At 40.6% G+C, this 22,765-nt stretch overlaps 2 protein-coding genes across 5 annotated transcripts in view; one reads left to right on the forward strand and one right to left on the reverse strand.

Moving 5' to 3' along the window:
• Positions 1-10,391, forward strand: part of ATP2C2 (ATPase secretory pathway Ca2+ transporting 2) — a 49,754-nt gene extending 39,363 nt beyond the window's left edge. For all 3 annotated transcript variants that reach the window (XM_084644597.1, XM_084644599.1, XM_084644598.1), the window contains 10 exons: positions 1,120-1,290; positions 4,079-4,176; positions 4,279-4,329; positions 4,785-4,951; positions 5,557-5,625; positions 5,722-5,838; positions 6,549-6,696; positions 8,728-8,823; positions 9,079-9,220; positions 10,240-10,391. In XM_084644597.1, coding sequence (XP_084500723.1) covers positions 1,120-1,290; positions 4,079-4,176; positions 4,279-4,329; positions 4,785-4,951; positions 5,557-5,625; positions 5,722-5,838; positions 6,549-6,696; positions 8,728-8,823; positions 9,079-9,220; positions 10,240-10,355 — 1,175 coding nt within the window. In that variant the 3' untranslated portion in view covers positions 10,356-10,391. The remainder of the gene's footprint in view (positions 1-1,119; positions 1,291-4,078; positions 4,177-4,278; positions 4,330-4,784; positions 4,952-5,556; positions 5,626-5,721; positions 5,839-6,548; positions 6,697-8,727; positions 8,824-9,078; positions 9,221-10,239) is intronic.
• Positions 10,392-13,009: 2,618 nt separating this feature from the next.
• Positions 13,010-22,765, reverse strand: part of MEAK7 (MTOR associated protein, eak-7 homolog) — a 23,837-nt gene continuing 14,081 nt past the window's right edge. For both annotated transcript variants that reach the window (XM_084644923.1, XM_084644922.1), the window contains exons 3-8: positions 22,434-22,664; positions 21,395-21,539; positions 20,220-20,660; positions 17,400-17,518; positions 16,050-16,229; positions 13,010-15,059 (exon numbers count right to left, since the gene is read on the reverse strand). In XM_084644923.1, coding sequence (XP_084501049.1) covers positions 14,937-15,059; positions 16,050-16,229; positions 17,400-17,518; positions 20,220-20,660; positions 21,395-21,539; positions 22,434-22,664 — 1,239 coding nt within the window. In that variant the 3' untranslated portion in view covers positions 13,010-14,936. The remainder of the gene's footprint in view (positions 15,060-16,049; positions 16,230-17,399; positions 17,519-20,219; positions 20,661-21,394; positions 21,540-22,433; positions 22,665-22,765) is intronic.

Consider the following 22,765-nt stretch of genomic DNA (forward strand, 5'->3'; position numbering starts at 1 on the left):
TCTCCCTGTGGTGCGGCAGGACCAAGTATATCTAGACCATCCCTGCCAGGTGTTTGTCTAACCTGTTCTTAAAAACCTCCAATGACAGGGATTCCACAGCCTCCTTTAGAGCCTTATTCCAGTACTTAACTATCTGATAGAAAGTTTTTTCCTAATCTCTAACCTAGATCTTCCCTGCTTCAAACAAAGCCAATTACTTCTTGTCCTACAGTGGCCATGGAGAACAATTGACCACCATTGTCTTTATAGCAATCTTTTAGAGGTTTGAAGACTGTTATCAGGTCCATCCCACCCCTTGGCCTTCTCTTGTATATACATTTATATGTATTTTTGAATATTTATAAATTTCACAAGTTACAAAAAGCAAATGACACGGGACCATCACCATGATCTCACAGTATGAATCTTTAATTACTACCCTGCAGAAAAGTGATTGGCCTAAGCAGCTGATGTGGAGCTTGTGATGGGTTAGAAAGATCATTTAAAACACTTTTTCATACACACATCTGATGAAGTATTCTGAAAGTTACACCTGTAAATCAATGCAGTAAATTCAAGAACTGTAGAATTAGATTTTTAGACGCAAATTACAGCATCTAAATGTTTGCGGCCTTGTCTACCTGGAAAGTTGCGTGGGCTTAACTAAAGGTATGATTTTTAACTGATTTAGTTCAACTGATGCAAGCCTCTGGGTAGGCATTTATTTTAATTTAAGTGTGGCTTATTTTGGTTTAGCTCCAGTCAATCAGCCTGGTCTATGCAGAAGTTTAATTAAATTGGTGCACCTCGGTGTATAGGCACTCTTTTACCAATGTTGGTAAATGTAGAGACTCAACCTGAACCAAGAAACCGAGTTTTAAACCAAGAGAAGAGAATCCACACACAAAAGTTGCACTGGTATAAGTAAACAGGTCCAATTAAGCCCAGATAAATTTGTGACTAGACATGGCCTAACTACCTGATTTTCAGCTGCAAAAGTGGAAGTCTGATTAAGAATCTTTGAAAATGTCAAACTAAATGTAATATGGATTCTTATATGGAAACTAATGTGGAATAACTTGGTCCTTTCTCCCCCTCTCTCCCCCCCCCCCGCCCCCCCCCCCCGCTTGCTCTCTTTAGTACTTGCTCTAGCTTCAGGTCCAGAACTTGGCACACTAACATTTTTAGGGCTGGTTGGAATAATTGACCCCCCAAGAGCCGGAGTTAAAGAAGCAGTTCAACTCCTCTTTGAGTCTGGTATATCCGTGAAGATGATAACTGGAGATGCCTTGGAAACTGCCATGGCTATCGGTAACAATTAGCTGTTTTCCCACATTTTGCATTATCTGTCTGTCAGACCAACACCAAATCTTATATATTTTATTGACCTTCATAAGATAAACGTAGCCCATTTACCTTTCTTTTCATTTCATAGAATCATAGAATATTAGGGATGGAAGAGACCTCAGGACGTCATCTAGCCCAACCCCCTGCTCAAATCAGGACCAACCCCAACTTAGTCATCCCAGCCAGGGCTTTGTCAAGCCGGGCCTTAAAAACCTCTAAGCATGGAGATTCCACCACCTCCCTAGGTAACCCATTCCAGTACTTCACCACCCTCTTAGTGAAACAGTTTTTCCTAATATCCAACCTAAACCTCCCCCACTGACACTTGAGACCATTGCTCCTTGTTCTGTCATCTGCTACCACTGACAACAGCCTAGCTCCATCCTCTTTGGAACCCCCTTTCAGGTAGTTGAAGGCTGCTATCAAATCCCCGCTCACTCTTCTTTTCTGCAGACTAAATAAGCCCAGTTCCCTCAGCCTCTCCTCATAAGTCATGTGCCCCAGCCCCCTAATAATTTTCATTGCCCTCCGTTGGACTCCCTCCAATTTGTCCACATCCTTTCTGTAATGGGGGGCCCAAAACTGGACGCAATACTCAGATGTGGCCTCACCAGTGCCGAATAGAGGGAAATAATCACTTCCCTCGATCTGCTGGCAATGCTCCTACTAATGCAGCCCAATATGACGTTAGCCTTCTTGGCAACAAGGGCACACTGCTGACTCATATCCAGCTTCTCATTCACTGTAATCCCCAGGCCGCTTAGCCAGTTGGTCTCCAGCCAGTAGCAGTGCATGGGATTCTTCCATCGTAAGTGCAGGACTCTGCACTTGTCCTCACTGAACCTCATCCGATTTCTTTTAGCCCAATCCTCCAGTTTGTCTAGGTCACTCTGTACCCTATCCCTACCCTCCAGCATATCTACCTCTGCTCCAGCTTAGTGTCATCCGTGAACTTGCTGAGGGTGGAATCCAGCCCATCATCCAGATCATTAATGATTTGTTGCAGTAGATTCCTTGAGTTCCAGATGTGACATTATATAGTAGTTCACTATGTCCGGCTATGTCAGAAGAAGGACAGGAGACACTGGGTGTGGTTTAATTAGGTTGCAACTTTATTCCTAAATGTCTGGGAGTACCTGGCAGATAAAATTGTACAGTGCGGATAATTCCATTTACATATACCTGGGGGGCTGCTGGGAGCCCTCCCCTGTACCCATCCTGGGCCCCAACCAACCTGCTACTGGGACCTCACACCCCTTGAACAAGAGTTAAAGAGGGGGGCTATAAAGGAGGACAGCATTGGCTTCTTGCCATACCAGTCCTAGGAGCCCTGAACTCCCATTGTTCCCAATCCTTTAAAGAATACCTCCTTTAAATCCTTTTCCAATCCATTTGATCAGATCGTTGTATCCATTCCCATTGGAATACCTGCACTGAACATCCACTCCAAGCTTACATAGTGAGTTGTGATATCATAGCCTAACTCCCCTTTCATTTTTTGCCCCCCACTAAACTCTCAGCCCACTGTGGGGAAAGCAAAGAAACCCACCTCCCCTTGCCCAATCTGGCAATGATGGAAAAATTCCTTCCCGGTCCCGCAAGAAAAGAATGACTAGCATAATGCTCCCATGGCAGGTTGTGACAAAACCTGGTATTTCGAGTACTTCCATGGGTGGGAGGGTGCGTGCTGCTCGGCTTGGCCCAGGTGAAAATAGGTCTTGTACTGCTCAGATGTGGGCAGAAATAGTCCCCTTCTCTTCCAGTTACCTGGTGGGGAGCATGGGTCAGCACCCCCATGCTGACCTGGTACGGAACTACCTTCATGTAGCAGGTAACTGGCTCTCTAGTTGCCCTTAAAGGGACAACACACCTTTTCCGACAAGCCACACAAATGTCCCCGCCACTTAATGTGTGATGAGGTCATTTTGCTGGTTCACTGAAACAAATCTAGTTAACTGTAGTGATCTAATTACAGAAGCAGTATGGATCCATTTCCAGCAAGATAAAACGCACTGGAGCGGCAATATAGAGGATGTAAAGTTACTGCTGATACCCTTAAACGAATGAGAAAAATGTCATCGCTGGGATTAATGTCTCTTTTAACATCACATGCAAACATCTCTGTATATCCAATTATTACATTTAGGGTTTTCAAATCGCCATTAGAAATAAACCATGCAAGCAGCATAAACTGGAAGAACAAATCCTCAGATGGTGTCAATTTTCATTGCTCTAACTATAATCACTGGAAATTTGCTGATTGACAGCAGCTGAGGGTCTGGCCCAGTGACATCATACTTAGCCAAGTGTGATTCTTTTCTGCTTCCTGTATGTTCAGGAGATGATTCCATTGCGAAGTCCATGGCAGAGGCTTTTAAACACCGCCTTGTTTTCACCCAAAGAAAACGATTAGAAAGCGACTCTGCAAATGGAAAGACATGAAGTATCCTGTTCTCTCTGAAGGTTATTCCAGTGCAAAACTAAATTACCCTCTGTGGAAATGCATCTTAATATTGCACCCAGTTCTGTTCATCTAACTCTTCACTCATGCAAAATTCCCAATGAGTAAGAAGTGCATGATTGACGCGTTAGAGACCTAGAAAGAGAATTTTTGTCCCATGCCTCCGTAGGTGACACCAGCTCATAGTCATTTTCTGTGACCCTCTTAAATGGGGTCTTTTGTTTCAAATCAGAAAATAATTAGCCACTCCTGGTGATAATGGACTGCTCTTACGTTGGGTTTTCTATGCAGGACAGAGAATTGGACTCAGCAATGGGAAACTGAAAGCCATGTCTGGAGAAGAGCTGGACCATGTGGCAGAGTCAGAGTTATCATCTGCAGTCAAAAATGTAATGCTGTTTAAACTGTTTCCAATAGTGCTATAGGATTCCACTTAAAATAGCATCATTCTCATGGCTTTTTTTTTCTTTTTTTTCCTTTTCATCATCCAGGTGTCTGTTTTCTTCAGAACAAGTCCAAAGCACAAGCTAAAAATCATAAAGGTACAGATTGCCTCCCAACACTGTTATATGAAATGGAAACCCAAACTGGGGCACTGATCCTGTTCCAGCCCATGTCGCTGGTGGGTCTCCTGCTGAATAGGACTGGGCTCTTTGAAAGGAGTCAATACAATAGAGCTATGATTACATGGGCAACTTAATATCTACGAAAGTGGAAGTATCCACTGCTCCTATTGATGTCAGCTGAAATAATGGGGGCTGTGCACTTCTGGAATCCAGCCCCTAACTGAGTAGAATATCTCAGTTGTTTCTCTCTGCACTACCCATGGTACTTTGTGCAGCTCTGGGCTGCTAAAGTCCATATTCCCATCTGAGATGTGCAACCCTCCTCCTGCAATGGAATATAAATTACAAACGTTGTCACTGGACATAGTTTATTTTCACATTAAGAGCCCATCCTAGTGGCATTGAATTTATTCATCTCTCCATTTCCACAGGCTTTGCAAAGCACTGGTGCCATTGTGGGAATGACAGGGGATGGGGTCAATGATGCAGTGGCCCTAAAATCTGCTGATATTGGGATAGCAATGGGACAAGCAGGCACAGATGTCAGCAAGGAGGCTGCCAACATGATACTGGTGGATGATGACTTCTCAACGATAATGTAGGTTGCGCTTCGGCTACTTTCTTGACATTGAATGCAATGAGTTTCTATGTGACTAGCACTGAAAATATGTCAAAGGCCAGATCCTTAGCTGGTGCAAAGCTGCATGCAATCTATGGAGTTATGCAAATTTACAGCCACTGCAGGTCTAGCCCATTGTGTCTTTGGAGGCACATATGGAGGATTACGTTCACCATACCTCGCTCCATTCTGCCTGCCTCACCTAGGAAGCTTATAGGAAGAACTCCTGCAGCTTGTAATGCCCTGTGGTTCACAAGAACAGAGCCAGCAGGCAGAGTGGTCAGAATGACATAAATATGCCTCATGTACACTTATGTCCATGTACCAAAACAGAATGAACAGATCTCATCTCAGGCTTCCTAGTTCTGACAGCATCCCTTTAATCCAACAGTTGTATGGATATCTGTCATGTTAGAATTGTCCTAAACTGGTATTTGGACTTCCATTGAAATGAAAGGGAAGGGGAGAGTATAAACTAAGAGGCTGTTCTCTTGTCTATAAAGTTTCTTAGGTGATTACTAGGTTAGATATGAAATATCATGAATACCCATCAGTTTATAAATTACCACATCTCTCCTTTCTAGGAATGCCATAGAGGAGGGAAAGGGAATATTTTACAATATAAAAAATTTTGTCCGGTTTCAGCTTAGCACGTAAGTACACACTGGCTGAAGCTCCACTGATGGGCAGCTTTTTGGCTAGGCTGGATGAAGTAATGTTGTATTGTTCCTGCTCCATCTGCTTTGCAGGAGCATTTCAGCATTGAGCTTAATCACTCTGTCGACAGTGTTCAATTTACCAAATCCACTCAACGCCATGCAGATCTTGTGGATCAACATTATAATGGATGGACCCCCGGCTCAAAGGTAATGAAATTACACAATGAGCCAAAATTAGCCTTGGAGAAAAGTGATGCAACTCTATCGACTTGAAAGGCATTAACAAGGCTTTGTTAACAAAAGTTGTCATGGTCAGGTGCTGGGCCTCTTGCCCTTACCTGTCTTGAGGTGGAATCTCCAAATTCTTCCACCCATAGACTGGGAGTGGATCCACTACCCTGTATGTATCCACCACCTATCACACCCAGGTCCAGCTGGGTTTTGGTCATCTGGGTTTCTTGCCTGTGGCAACCTGTGTCCAGTAATGTAGCACCCAAAGCTTGTTAAAAACAGAATATTTTATTTAGTAGTTGAAAGAAAGCCTTAATGCCTTGTAATCCCTGGTTTTGTGACTGAATCTACCTGTGGGATGGTGTATAGAGATTGTCAGCTCCTCCTCTGTTAATCCAGCACAACATTTTACAAGTCGAAAACATAAATCACATGTTGGGGCACAAATCAGTAACTCCTTACCAGACACCCCTACATTCATCCCACCCATCCCGAACAGGATTGAGGCATGATGACACCATAGAGAAGCTAGCACTAATGTTTCTCATGCTTTGCACCTTCAGCGACTAAGCAAGAGATTTCAGCTTCCAGGGCTCTGTCGGTTTCCTCGCACCAGCACTAAAAATGTAGAACACATGTAACTGATCTATATTTATATCTAAACATGTTGTTTTATTTGATGAAAGCTTGGGAGTTGAACCAGTTGACAAAGATGCCATCAAACAACCCCCTCGAAATGTTACAGATACAATTCTCAGCAGAGCATTGATCCTGAAAATCTTTATGTCTGCTATAATTATCATCAGTGGGACCCTCTTTGTCTTTTGGAAAGAGGTGAGATAAATATTAAATCCCATCTTGTTTGCACTGACATGGAGCACAGTTCATCACATTTTAAGGACAATTTTCTCAGAAGGTAGAACGTCCAGTGGAGAGGACTTGGGACAACATGTCAAGAAACTTGGCTCCGCCACTAACTAGCTGTGCAGTCTCTTCACCTTATAGGAGTTTCCCTCCTATAATATGAAGATAAGAATGCTGAACCACCGTTCAAAAGTTCATTGAGGTCTGGAGATTAAAAATACTATGTACATATCAGGTACTACAAATACTACTATTAGGTAAAAAGAAAAGGAATACTAGTGGCACCTTAGAGACTAACCAATTTATTTGAGCATAAGCTTTCGTGAGCTACAGCTCACTTCATCGGATGCATTCAGTGGAAAATACAGTGAGGAGATTTATATACACACAGAACATGGAAAAAATGGGTGTTATCATACACACTGTAAGGAGAGTGATCACTTAAGATGAGCTATTGCTAGCAGGAGAGCGGGGGGAGAAAACCTTTTGTAGTGATAATCAAGATGGGCCGTTTCCAGCAGTTAACAGGAATGGCTGAGGAACAGTGGGGGGTGGGGGTGGGGAATAAACATGGGGAAATAGTTTTACTTTGTGTAATGACCCATCCAGTTTGCAAATTAATTCCAATTCAGCAGTCTCTTGTTGGAGTCTGTTTTTGAAGTCTTTTTGTTGTAATATTGAGACTTTTAGGTCTGTAATCAAGTGACCAGAGAGACTGAAGTGTTCTCCGACTGGTTTATGAATGTTCTAATTCTTGACATCTGATTTGTGTCCATGTATTCTTTTACGTAGAGACTGTCCAGTTTGACCAATGTACATGGCAGAGGGGCATTGCTGGCACATGATGGCATATATCACATTGGTAGATGTGCAGGTGAACGAGCCTCTGATAGCGTGGCTGATGTGCTTAGGCCCTGTGATGGTGTCCCCTGAATAGATATGTGGACACAGTTGGCAACGGGCTTTGTTGCAAGGATAAGTTCCTGGGTTAGTGGTTCTGTTGTGTGGTTGCTGGTGAATATAAGTGATCACTCTCCTTACAGTGTGTATGATAACACCCATTTTTTCATGTCCTCTGTGTATATAAATCTCCTCACTGTATTTTCCACTGAATGCATCCGATGAAGTGAGCTGTAGCTCACGAAAGCTTATGCTCAAATAAATTTGTTAGTCTCTAAGGTGCCACAAGTACTCCTTTTCTTTTTGCGAATACAGACTAATGCGGCTGCTACTCTGAAACCTACTATTAGGTATTTCAAGAAGTAAATTTGGCTGCAGGGTTTTAGCTTCTGACTTTTTATGCCACAGAATTCAGCTACGATGTAATCTCTAGTTTTGTTTGCAAGCCTTTGCAATTGTGTCCTTTAGAAAGCCAAATATTAAGGACTTTATACATTTGATTGCTTCACTGGAGTACTTGTACCTGAGTAAAATCACCATAAACCACACAAGTATCAGTAATTACCCTTTTGAAGGGAAATGTCAGGCTATAAACTGATTGTGATAGCCAGGTTCAGTAATATTAGGTTAATCACAATTACTGAGAAACTTAAAATCACAGCACTTGACCTCAAAATGAGAGACCTCTGTTATGATGCTGGATTTGGAATACATTCTATCTGTATATTATTACATCAATAATAATTGCTAATTAGACATAACGTGCAAATAAATTCTCTAAAGGACTTTTGGCCAAATTCACCACTGGCCAAAGATTTTAAAATATCTGAAGATTTGATCATAAAACATAAATACTGGTAGTGGGGAGTTAGGCCCAATTTTTCAATGGTATTTAGGTGCCTGTCACTGAAATCTGAGGTTAGGGCTAGTTGCAGTGCCTGGAACTACTGTTATCTCTCTTTTTATAATTGTATTGAATTTTAAGTTGACCGTGACTTCTTTTTAAACAAAGTGGCTATTATTAGACGAAAGTGCTGTGTTAACACACTTTTATAAGGCCCCAACTTTTTTTTAATAATTTTGAATTTTACATGTTTCCAGATTCCAGAAAGTGGCACAACTCCCAGGACCACAACAATGACTTTTACTTGTTTTGTGTTCTTTGACCTCTTCAATGCCCTGACATGTCGTTCTCAGGTGAGACAGACAATGGCATGTCAGCATTGTCTTTAAATAGCAGCCTAAATGTATGCTTCACGTTAGTGGTATCTAAATATTCTGAATAGGAAGTGGCACGTTTTCTTCATTGTAACTGAAAAAAGTTCAGGTTTTATCCTATTAACCAATTAGGTTTTATAACAACAGTAGTGATTAGCAATTTACAACAAAGATTCACATACAGACGAGAGGCTGAAAGATTTGACATTTCATCATTATTTTTTTCCCCCCTAGACAAAGTTGATCTTTGAGATAGGCTTTTGCCGAAACCGCATGTTCTTATATTCTGTGCTGGGGTCACTGTTGGGGCAGATGGCTGTCATTTACATCCCGCCGTTACAGAAGATCTTCCTCACAGAGAATTTAGGCGCATTAGGTAAGTTAGTAGGGAAATAGCAATCATCTTGTGGTTTTAAGCTATTTAAGAGGAATATGAGATTTGCCAGATCAGATTAGACCTCTGTGCCATCTTGTGCAGCTCTCATCGTTCCATGATGACTCAGAAGAAGGTGGGGAAACAGTGTAGCCGGCCAGTTGTATTATGTCGCACATTGCTGCGGAGGAGGAAAATTCTTCCCTCCAGGCAATCAGTTTGATTTGATCTTATGTCTGGTTGCATAGGTTATAAATGTTTTTGTTCATGCCATTATCCAACGCCCCTCACATTCCAGACAAAATAGCTGCGTGGTTGTATTCACATGTTCTCATATTTAGACACGTCAGGTTCTTCACACAGCTTTGTAGACTAACCTCGGTCTCCATTAGAGAAATTTGTGTTGGTGGAATATCTTGAATGACACCAATGCAAACCCCTAATGCACCTGTGTCAAGCAAGATTTACGTGGGTGTGTTTGACTACCAGACTAAGTCCTAGCAATATAAAACCTCCTTTACACTGGTGCATAGATGGTCATGCTACTGTTACTAGAGCAGAACTCCTATTTTATGAACTAACTGGGGAGTGAGGAGTTCGTAAAATCCAAAAGTTCATAAAACGGAACTTGCTCGAATTAGAGCAGGGCCAGTACCTCAGTTAATTTTTAATCAGTCAGTGATAGTGTACATAACGACTAGTAATGAATGGATACAGTATGCCTGATTTCTCTTTGTTTGAGAGAACTTCTTTGCTGCCAAATGTCTCAGCCTTTTCAAACTGTACAGCTGCTTGACCATTAACTGAAGGATTGAAGTCACATTTGGCAGCCAAAAGATGGGTCATATAACTGGTCGTTTATAAGATCAGCGCTCATAAAATTGAGGTTCATCTGTAGAACAATGTCATTACATCAGTACAAATTTCTCTAATGTAGACAGGGCCTTATCTGAATATTCTTGCCCAGCACAAACATGAAGCTGACCCACTGTGTTCCCCTTTCTTCCCTCACTCCTGGGCAGATCTGTTGTTTCTCACTGGCCTGTCGTCTTCAGTTTTTATTGTGTCAGAGCTCATCAAAGTGTGTGAAAAGCATTGTTGCAGATCAAAGAAAGCGAAGACTCTTCATGAAGTATAATGGATGCAGACGTCTCTAAAGAATGTTCTTTTTGAATTAAACTACCATTTTGTAATTCAAATGCGTCCTTCTGTGACTGTGCAAATCCTTATGGAAAGTATTAAAGTGAATCTAGGTCGACAGCCCTCCCCATATCAGATAATATTCCTGCCACTTTCTTCACCCAGGCTATTTCAAGTGGTCTGCCCTGGGGTGTAAACACTACCTCTGTTGCACAGATTTATATATTTTTTTCATAATTGGTTGACCAGTCTGTTTGAGCTAGATCTATCACTCTGCGCAATGTGGCGATGCATCTCTACAGAACAATCTACTGCACACGGCTGATGTTTGGTTATTTAAATCACAAGGATTTTTGTTAATCAAATCTGGATTTAAAATGTTAACTAGTGATTGTCTGAGGAAGAATCTTGCTATTACTTAGGCAGTAACCTCCACTTTAAAAAAATGTCTTTCCATTCTTTTGCCTTCACTACCAGGACACCTTATCCCATTTCTCTTGGTGAATGCTGTGGCTTTGGAGCCCAGACCAACTGATATTTATTCAGCAAAGGTTTTAAGCAAGTGCCTAGCTTGAGACTACTTCTATTCATTCTTAAAGAGCTGTACATGCTTAGGGACTTAAAGGGGGCTTGTTTTTAGGTTGTCCTCCCCGTCAGGCTGCAGAATCCACGCCTTTCAGCTGACTTCACCCTTATGGGAATGTAATAAAGCAAGATACTCAGCAGCCCCACCTGTGACTCAGCATTGCTCTTCATGTCTTCTTTCACACCCCTCCAGGAAACTTTAGATCAAAAGCTTCTTGGGTTTACGGATTGTGGGCCAGATTTGTAAAGGTAGTTCAGCATTGCCGTGCTCAACATTGCAATGTCTAACTGATTTAGGAGCCTAGATCTCATTTTTAACAGGGATTTAAGCACTTAGGAGACTAAATCCCATTGACAATTGATGGGGTTTAGGCTCCTAAATGTTTCTATCCCTTTTGAAAATGAGATTTAGGTTCCTAAATCAGTTAGGTGTTGCAATGCCAAATACAGTGATAGAGCACACTGGAAAGACAGTCATCCTGACCTAGGAGTTACTGTGTTTCATCATTCAAAGACCTTTACCATAGCCTAGGACAGAGGTGGTGAATCAGCACACTGCTGGCCATTAGATAAGGTGCACAATTTTTTGGTGGGAGCGAGTCATTGTTAAAACATGGAACAACAATGAAAACCGAAGAGGGGATGTTTTCATTGCTAGCTCATTCCTTTCTACATCCTGGCACTGGAATGCAGTGGTGCATGGGAAACAGCCTTGGGCTTGACAGAAAGACCAGGGGGACAAAATACTCACTAAATATTCACTTGCAAATGGACTGCTTGTTTTGTACACTGGCATGTTCAATTTCTGCACCCCAGGTCTACAGCTTAACAGATTTAGTAAAATCTAAAAAAAACCTTCCTAACTGCAAGAACGCTAGGACAATGGACAGACTGCCTAGGGAGGCTGTAGACTCTCCTTCACTGTTGCTTTACAAAAGGAGGCTGGATAGCCATCTGTCTTGGATGGTTTAGATACAATAAATCCTACATCTTGGCAGGGGGTTAGACTAGAGGGGCCTTGTGGCCCCTTCTACCAATAAGATTCTATGTAATTACAGAACTTCGAGTTTCATTTCCATCCAAAAGGTATTGCTGAAATACTTCTTGGAACATCCATAAGTTCGCCCTCTTCGTTAAAGTTACACTCCCTGCCACAAGTACTCCTTTTCTTTTTACTCCCTGATGTATGAGTTTATATTTTAGCAGTTCTTAAAAAAATACGATAAAGGGAGTTTTTGTTCTCTTTGTTTAAACAGGGTGGAGAGGGCTGGGCTGGGCAAGGTTATTGTGACAGAATAGAACTTTTGCTCTACAGTAAGCACTCCGTCAGCAATTACAACATCCAAATTCCTTATTTGTAAGGAATTCCTTATAAGTTCCTTATTCCCTTACCAGGAAATGGCTTGTTTCAGCATCATCATGCTGGGCAAGTCTGTAAATAGATTCTCCTTCAGACCACTCACTAAGAGCACCACACTGTTAGATTTCTCTCTCCCCCACCAACTACCTTCATCTTATATGATCTGATTTTAAAGATAAAAAGTCCAGCTCCTCAAAGTTCACAAATCACAGGACTTCAAAGCAGTCAAATGCTGTGCTGATTTACAACAGGATGTTGCCCAACATGAATTTCCTTGACAAAACCAACCCAGTGTGGCTGTTTTTTGCTCTGACTCAGACTGGTTCAAACAAAGACAAGTCAGCTCTTAGATATTACGTTTTTGATGAAGAGCAGTTTTTGGCAATTCACTTAACAAAATTAAATACAACCAACCAACCACAATTGCTATTCTTTGGTGACAATAGCCTCCACTTGTTCCTGCTTACCATAAAATATGAACTGGCTCTTTTGGCTTAAAAACTGCTTAAAAAAAAAATCCTGTAGATAACTTAATAAACTTTTCTTCTAGAAGATTCCAGAAATGCAGCAATCTCTGGGGTGGAACCCAGAAGCTATTTTAACAGCGCTCAGTCACACTACACAATCACCTAGTACACGCAGCGAATAATAGCTAATTGAAATTGTTGGGGAAATTTCAGGTGGCAGGATGTAAAAAAAAAAACCTGTTACAGAAAGAACTAAATACATTTATTAATTTATTTTCTACAGCAGTTCGGCAACATATCATTTAAAATTATTATAAAAACATTCAGAGGGAAAAAAATCGTGTAAAAAGTTCAGTATAATTACTCAACACAGAATTTTGGGCCCATTAAAGACTCTGGAACCTAACCTGATCATTTAGATGAACACATAAGAATATTAACTTAGGCCAACCTATGCTGATGAATAGGTACCATGTATACGCTAACCATTATTATGGGTAGGGTATAAAATGCATAGATGATTACCAGGGTCTGCAGCAGGAGGGATTTGTCCATGTTCCCCTTTCAACAATAATTTATATATAATAATCATGAATACTACCTACTTCTCACATTATAAAGTGAAGGCACAAATACAAGCTAATTTGAATGTCCTACTTTGGCACTCAATAAAGAAGTACCACATAGCTAAGGGTACACCAGAAAATACTTTCATTAGCGTTCATTGGAACCTGATCAAAGTAGTAAATGACCATATACAGTGTTAAAGTATATTTTATGCACCATGCAGTGTCAACAGTGAAAATCTAGATCCTTTATATGACAATGAATCCAGTCTAATACAAAGATGCTTTGATGTGATCTTCTGCTTTACTGGGAGAAAGATACTTCAGTTATACATATTGATAAAGAGATAAATACTGATTTTCAATTCCCCATGTCACTTGCTGGGGTGAAAATTCTAGTTCTCAGTAGAAGTGGTTTTTTTTTGGCAAGTAAATTACATAGCTAGAGAGTTAGCAATACTCAAGGTACTGAAATATGGATAGCTATGAATGGATTATGTTAGAAAAAAGCCCTGAATGTGACTGATTGTAGCTACTCACCAGCACAGGCAAGTGTTGTAAATAACAGAGAAGGAGCAAAAAAAAAAAAAGCAGTGTATCAGAGGTCAACCTATTTTTTTAAAAAATGAGTGATCACTGATTTCATTGCAACAAAATCTGTAATAAGAAAATAGTTTCAAAAGTTATAGACATTAACTCTAACATTTTTAAGGCATTTGTATAGGTTTTTAGATGTATGACTCCTTATGGCATAATCACACACTCCAGTCTACCTCTGAAGGCATTTTCCAAGACAATTTCCATTGACATCAATGAGAGTTATGCCTGAGTAAGAAACACAGGACTGGGCCCACTGATAGGAGTCTTTGTGGTTGAATCCCTGAATGACTCTAAGACTATTTTACAATGGGCCAAATTCTGTGCTGGCTTATTAATTCAGTGAAACTTCACTCAAATGAAGTCTAGCATAAGTCAGGGCAGAACTGGATGCAGTATATACAGACTTCTATGTTTCTGTGTAAAATCCATATATTTATGGAAAAGCTGAGCTTAAAAATGGATCCGAATTTGAAGCAGCTTTTACAGCAACGACGCAAATCAAGCACAGTCTTTATAAAGACTGAACTGGACTGTTCTACAGATACCATTTTAAAATGTTAACAACTTGTACGCTGCACAGACATTTAAATAATGAAGCTGATTTCATTGCATGCAAGGAATTATTTTCAGCTGAGGTATCAAAAGCTTGACATCTTTGAAATTCTATATACAGTCAAAGTTAATACACTGGTGACTAAGCAGCAATAATATGTGTGCTTAATATCTGCATGCAGAGAAGAAAATGAGCCTATTGCAAATGCCATCAAATGTATTTCCAGCTACAACCAGGACTTAGCCAGCTATCTAAATTCCCACTCTTCCAAAAGAAACCACCTGCAGTCATAACATCTTCCTGGCTCTAACTATTACGCTAGTACTCTTTACACTGCATTTTTGTTTCAGCTAATTATACAAGTGGAAACAGATGAGAAAATATCCTGTCCAAGGAATATCCGCACTTGATGGGATCAGGCAGAACAAGCCACGTTAAATGGGTCATCTTAGTTGTCATCATCCTCTTCAATCTGCTCTCGCAAACCATCGCTCTGACGACTTTTTCCAGTCATTTCTAACAAGGCCTGAGCCTCGGGGTCTGTATCCAGGATGCTCTTCTTACCCTTTATCTTAAAGAAAATCAAAAAGGCAATTTAAAATGTCATCACAAATGTCAGCAAGGTCAGGTCACAAGTAAATGAAGCTTGACTATCCATAAGCTACTTGTTTAGTTTTAAAGATTGCTATGATGGTTTCCCAGGTGCATGTAAACAGAAAAGATTCACTAGGACATACCAACTACTTTGCACCACTTCAGTGACACAAGACAGCTGTAAAGTTGGCTTAGCAGGCCAGTTTACTGTTTATGGTTGCTTTGGGTCACAAACCAGTCGGCATATACTGGTTAATCTGACCCAATATTTCAAGTGCAGATGTGAACTTCTAAGTGATTCAAATACAATTTGACAGTCTTCCTAAAAGACTAGTTCTGTTTCTATTTACAGATGTGTGTGCAGTGTATAGCCTCTGGGCATGTTTACATAATGTGAAAAGAAAATATCAGCTGCGTAAAATAGACATTGTAACAGGCACAACTGAGGAAGATTTACTGTACAAAGACAGAGTCCCCAACCTGGTCTCAGGAGCAGAGAAACTTTCATAGTCTATTTATGCACGTCTTCCTCACTTGTTCTTATTGAAACCAAGTCCCACAAAGATTTCCTGCATCCCTGACTAAATTATGGCTGTCTTAACACCCAAAATAATCCCACTCCTCTTTGGTATTTACATGCTTCAAATATATAGCATCATGGAGTCATTTAAAAGGATTACAGTAACACAGCCAATGTTTCATAGAGACAGTTGCAGTAGTCGTGGTTTGTTTCATTTATGCTTCTCGTTCCAGCTGGCATATGTACTTTGTGCTTTAAATTTCTGAAAGTGTTTAGCTGCCATAGCAATAGGGGCCAAGGAAATACATAAAGTGTGATTTCTCACAATCCGGACAAAAAGTCAACATATTTAAAACATTGAAGAAATATGTTATATATATTCTCCCTTGTATGTTTCTACACATGTAGGTTAATTCTGCCAGCTTTTGAAACACTGTATTCACTTACCACTGCGCTTTCTGGGAGATCTCCCACTGCCCACACCTCCATGGCATCTAGCGTAAAGTTTTCATTAGCTGACAGCTGAGGACTGTTGTAGGTAGTACATCTAGGTTTCGCTTTGCTGTGTCCCTTGCCATAGTTACTGTCTATCCAGAGCCCAAAGTAATCATGCTGTCCTCCCATGCCCTGTGAAATAAATCGTCACATTAAATACTTATTAAACCAGAAACTAGGCCCAGGCTCAGGGGTAGATTGTAAGTTGCTAGTTTCAGTGTTTATGGCTAAATTTCCAAAGCTGGTAAAATGGGGCATCTCAAATAAGCTTGTGTTTACATATCTAAATTGTATCTTTGTGTGTGCAAGCTATCTGTACAATACCCACCTTGCAGGTCCTACAGGAGCATGACAATTCTGCAGACACATCAGCTGTACCTTGCTTTGGAAATGTAACCCGCTATGTAGTCTAACAGCTACTGTTCGTTTGACAACATGCCCGTTTTAACAAGGCGATACACATTTTAGCCAAGTCTTTCCCATTTAAAGCAACAAGTACAATTTGAGGTGGCTTTCTTTAAAGCAAGATTTCACTGGGACGCAGTGATTACCAAAGTCACTACTGAGGCAATGCTGACACATTCTGTCTTAAAACATTTGCCTGCTTGTTTAAAATAACTGAAATTCACCATGGTGCTGAGGACTGGTGCAAAGTCCTCTCTACCTGTAAGACCCTGTGTGGGACTGAACAGAGAACTTCCGGAGGGTAGTCACATAGAGACAGACTCTACAACCCTTGTGCACTGTTTCTGATGAGGGTTTCTTTATGCCAGCCAGGCATAAACCAGTGAGAAGAGACTAAGGATGGATCATCTGGATCTTCAGTTATGCAGGTCTAGGGAATCTAACGCCATGTAAATGGTGTGGACATGTGCAGCCAACTCTTCGAGCCAACAGGCTAGAGTGGCAGCATCCGGAGGGCTGCATGCCAACTTTGAATGCTGTTCCCAATCTGAGGGTGGATTCTACTCCTTAACTCCCCAGAAACTTCACCTGCCCGAAACCCAGTTACTTGGGTTAGAAATGCATGAAATGGATTTTACCCTAAACAGTTTACTGTTTAAATATGAACATCAGCTGTAAATAATCAGATAACCTGGCATCTTTACTCTGAATGAAAATGTATTAAGGTGAGAAATCCTCATAGTAAAAGTGCTGAGCTAATACACAAGGTGAAAAGGTGAAAACTTCCTTTAAGAAACACAGCACATGAAATATGTCAGCTTAAACAGGCAGAAACAAAGACACTTTCAAAGACCAGCCACGAACCTGATTTCCAAACTGTCATTTCTTAGTACTTACGAGTCCATTTGGGATAGTTTGCTGTCCATGATTCAAATACATGTAGTGGTCATTGTATCCAGTGTATGTGTGCACCATGAGAGAGGGAGAAATGGAAAACAAAAAGCATCTGTTGTCACCTATAAATTGCAGCAGTGTAAAGTGTCAGAGACAAAACAATGGACAAAGTGTGACTTACTTATGAGTAGGACGGGAAAGCAAGATCCCAAAAAGCAGCAGCAAAACAGTTCAGAACGAGTACTGATATGTCGGCAGCATCAGTACAGATGTTTAGTCAAGACGCACAGCCAACGTCTGTTCTGTGTTATAACTGTGCAGCACCACAGACATCAATGGGATTGCATGGCTGTAAATGAGGGCAGAATCTGGGGATCATGGGTATGTTTGATTACAATGTAAGGCCTGGGCTACCCACAAAACATGCACAGGTTCACCTACGTAGTTTTTAAATCCGTTTAGTTAGAGCAGTGCAAACCCCTATGTGTGGACATTCTTGGTTGTATCTACAACTGGAAGGTATCAATTCAGCTTGATCGACGTAAAAACACTTTTAATTAAGCTTGATTCAAGTTTTGTATGTAGAGAAGGCCTAAGGGACTGATGCTTCACCACCTTGCACCGCTGTTGTTATTTACACCTGTACAAGCTAGGTGTAAAATGCCATCCAATCAGCATATTATCTTTATTTTGCACAGGTGTATTTACACACAGTACAAGACATTGCTGAACTGGGGCCTAATTTGTGAAAATGTAGGCCCTGATTTGCCAAAGTATGTGCTTAAGTACTTTGCTGAATCAAAACCTCAGCTAGCATTTCCCCTGAGTTTAAGAAACTCAGAACTAAAAATGTGAAACAATATCTTGGATAATGCCCTACTGAACAGTTGGCAAGGGATCCAGACTAAAAGGTTAATTAAAACCAACAAGGTTTTAAAAATGAGTGATATGGAGTAAAATGAGTAAATATATAACTTAGGGAGTTGTATTACTAAATGAGAATGTTCAACAGAGTAAGTTACCTATTAAGTCAATGCACACAGAGTTTCTATACTCACAAATCAATTATCTCTGCAAAATTTCACAAGGATTTTAATCAAACCTCATTTTTCCTGTCTAATTTGTCAGGGCAAGATATGTGCTTGAATCAATAGCTACAAGTTAAAAAGTGTCCCCTGCAACATGATGTCACTGGTTTCGGTAACCTGTCTCCCATAACTGTTCCTAAGGGCAAGTGCTAAAGATCTGGTGCATGAATTCTCACCAGAAAATAACTGTGATAATGCATAAGGCAAGCTGCATTTGAAAAGAAAACAACTTGGTCATTTAAAATTCTTCAAATCCTCTCCTCTCAAATTTCAGCCAACCCAAAGGCACTGATTAACCCACATGATTAGCAACTGGCATGGCAATATATTTTGTAAATTAACCTGCTGGAATGAGAGAAACACAAAAATCATATTTATATGTTACCTTGTATATATTTTTTCTTCCGTTACTACTTCAAAAGCTAAAGTCCCCTCTGCCCAAGTTTTGTGAAGGGAAAATAAAGGGTTCAGCTAGCATGGCTAGCTTTTAGCTCCAAGAGAAATCCCTTGTTGCTGTATTTTAAACAGGAACATAAATATCCATCCATCCATATACAGAAATATCCATCTGTTAGATGTAAACATACAGAGACAAATTCTGCTGAGTTTCAGCAATGTAAATCTGGAGTCATTCCAGTGTAGGGTGACCAGATATCCCGATTTTTTAGGGACAGTCCTGATTTTTGGGTCTTTTTCTTATATAGGCTCCTATTACCCCCACCCCATGTCCCAGTATTTCACATTTGCTGTCTGGTCACCCTATTCCAGTGATACAGAGCAGAATTGGGGGGGTGAGGGGGGGCGTGTATTGGTATATCTTTTACTATGTAGAGCAACAGCCAAACAAACTTAAGACTGCCATCTAGTGGACGTTTATTTTGATCTATTAAATAATGAAGTTTGGTGGGCCACATTCGTCTCTTGTTTACACCAATGGAGCTCCAGTAAAGTCAGTGGGTAGAACTGAAAAGAGAATTTGTTCTAGGGTATTTATTTTGTGGTCAGTAAGTCCTGCGGATTTAAAAATTGTCAATGAATAACAGATACAAACTATAAAGCAACCATCAGTACTGGATCTGAGTTTGCAATAGGGCAGAGGATCTAGCCAGGTTTTTACCAATATACAGAATTATAATTTCATTTTGAAGTAAGGAAGCAAGCATTCCCTCATTTTAGAGAAGCATGATATGTGTTACTCCAGTAAAATTACTGAGTTCAGGAAGTGGATATAGAAAGGTATTCCTGCTAAACAACATGCAATGCAACAGATACCGATGAACCACACATCAATGACCACTGTGGCTACATTCTGGTCTTGTTAGAGCATCAACCTAGCAGGTGAAGAGACATTTTCTAAGGGAAACAATAAATAAAAGAGAGAATGGTTTGATTAAACTATGTTTTGTAAGGGGCATCTACTGGATGCTGTCTTACCAATATTATGGGCAACTCTGTATGTGAGCTTTCAGAGTAACTGAATGTATCTGTATGTGAGAAAACAGAAAATAAAGAGTGGAAAAGAACTACAGGGTCAACAAATTATTCTTCCACTGAGACAGATAAGCTTTTGAAATTAAGTCAAAAGATAGCCACATGTTAAAATTTGGAAGAGGACAGATTCAACTGTCTTGCAAGAGTTCCATCCCCTTTGCTCCTTGATAAACTCTTCATTAACACATCCCATGCTGCTACTCTAAGCCATGAGATTTTTGCAGAAAAATAAATAAATTCTTACCTTGAAATTGTGGTTTAACTTCCCATGATTCTGATGCAAACCCACCAAAGATATATCCATCCAAGTCCTTTAAGACCAATATACAGGGACCCTTGTTTATGATTTGCCCACAGAGCTGTGAAAAACTTTCTCCGTGAACCCGAGAAGAAAACAAAAGCCTCCACTTGTGCTGTAGCTCCGAGGGCAGATGGGAGTTGATGTATATGATGGATGGGATGTCAAGAAGACTAACAAATCCACTTCCTTTGATGCCCTTGCACTTTGGAACCAAATTGACTATGTCGTTAGCCTGATCTGGGAGTGAATGCAGGACAAGGAGCCCCTGCCTGATGATAACACTGAGGAAAGTAGAGATCTGTGGCACTTGGAACACCCAGTTCGCAATGGTACTTTGATCACACATGGCATCCATGAGAGGAGGTCCCGCGAGTTTCTTCCCATCTACACAATAAACACATTAACACAAGATAACTTGTACATTTCTCACAAGGGATCTGCAAAGCTGCTTATAGCATCCAAGTCTATATCTTCCCCTAAGTATATAATTACTTGCCTTCTAATTTTTTATGGTGGAAACATTTATTCACATTTATTCATTATTTGAACAAATAATGAATGGCAAATGGAAGGAGCTAATACTGTCTGCAAGATTAAGTAAACATATGCGTTGGAAAGGGGCACAGTTCTTGGTAACTTGGGACATCCTCTAGCTGTACTGGAAAGATGGTTGAGAAATATGATGTCTCAGTTACAACGTATCAGATGGCTTCTACAAGATGAAAGATCTAATACCATGGCATAGCAAAGCATAGTCTCGTTCATCAAACATAAGCAAAGACTGCCATAAAGGGATATAAATGCACCAAAACACCAATCAACTCTAAGCCAAGTAATTCTACAATGGTGACGAGGCCTACTGAGATAAAACACGTAGCTATAAATCTGCATGACTACAAATTAGATTGAATAGGGAATTCAAATCCAAACTGTTCCCAAATTCCATCAGGAAGGGTAGATGGGTAATTAAAATCCCCAGATCTGAATTCAACCCTCTCGTTTTGGTTCTTGATCTGAATTTCTAACTCCAGGTCAGAGAGCGCAAATATCTTGCAAGAACAGCTGATTCTGCAATACTTACACCATTTTGACATAAATTTTTTCAGTATTTTCCTTACCTTCAAGTTTCAGTTCTGATAACAGCTGAGAAGCCAGAACCTTTACTCCACTGGTAGGATCTTGAGTCTTCCCCAGATTCCAGCCCATCAGCAGATTCCTGTAGCTCAGTACATGAACTACAGAGGTGATCACATCCTCTGTGAACTTAAAGGGCATAATATTGCCATTACAACCTTAATTCCATATTTAAAAGAAAATTGCCAAAAACACCGCAAAGCACCCCACAAGGGCATTAATCAGTGCTTATCGCAGTGACCTGGGTGAAATGGACATCGTTGCCATACGTAAATATTATGAATAACACCTGTCTGCTATAGTTAAATGTCATAAATAATCATAGGTTTCAGAGTAGCAGCCGTGTTAGTCTGTATCCGCAAAAAGAAAAGGAGGACTTGTGGCACCTTAGAGACTAACGAATTTATTTGAGCATGTAGCTCACGAAAGCTTATGCTCAGATAAATAATCATAGTTCATATTTGTTAAGCGCCTTTCCCGCAACGACCTCAAGTATAAATCTTAATTCTCAAACATCCTTCCATGGTAACTTTTACACATGGGTTAACTGAGAAGAAACAGAAGGTCAGAGAGTATAATTTACAATCTAGCCCATATTGGGGGTGAAGTGGAGCTACACTGCCCCCAGAGGAACTTGGGGTGCTGGGCTGCATCATCCCTTTTGTTTGTGCAGCTTGTTCTCCCTTTGGGCTATTCTACAGCCCCTTTGGGTGTATGAACCCTGAGTGTGCCTTGAGGGGGCAGTCTATATGCTCCTCCCAGTGCAGCCGCAGACTCTTGAGACAGGTTCACAGGGAACAGAGAGGAAAAAGCCTATGTACTTCCATCCCCACTGGACACCTGCACTACTGCCATACGCAATCTGGCCCTAAAATGATTTGCCCAAGGTCAGAGTGAGCAAGTGGCTAAGCTAGGAAAAGAACCCAGGAGTCCTGAATCCCAGCCCGGTGCTCTAACCACTACCTCCCCAAAACATTTAAGAAAACAAAAACAAAAATACACACAAATGATCTTTTCCTTTACCTCTTGGATTTGTTTTCCCTTCACAGGCCCTTCGGTACTAGATATCATTCTCATTATTATGCTACTCTTCTCCTCTACGTTGCCTTTTAAAAGGGCTGACATAAAAATTATGAACTGCTCCTTAACAATCTGTTCACTTGACCCCGATGACTTCCCAGTCAGGTCAACACTTTTCATTCCACTGTATAGCCTAAAGGTCATTTGCTCCGGTAATGCTTCCTGGACACGGGCCTGTCAGAGAAAGAAGAGTTAAGGACAGATTTTTAACTAGGAAAAACAAGACTTCTATACGCCGCTAAAACAGTCCAGCTGATCTGTGCCTAGGTTTACTG

This window comes from Lepidochelys olivacea, assembly GCF_965140295.1.
Source record: "Lepidochelys olivacea isolate rLepOli2 genome assembly, chromosome: 12".
Taxonomy (NCBI): Eukaryota; Metazoa; Chordata; order Testudines; family Cheloniidae; genus Lepidochelys; species Lepidochelys olivacea.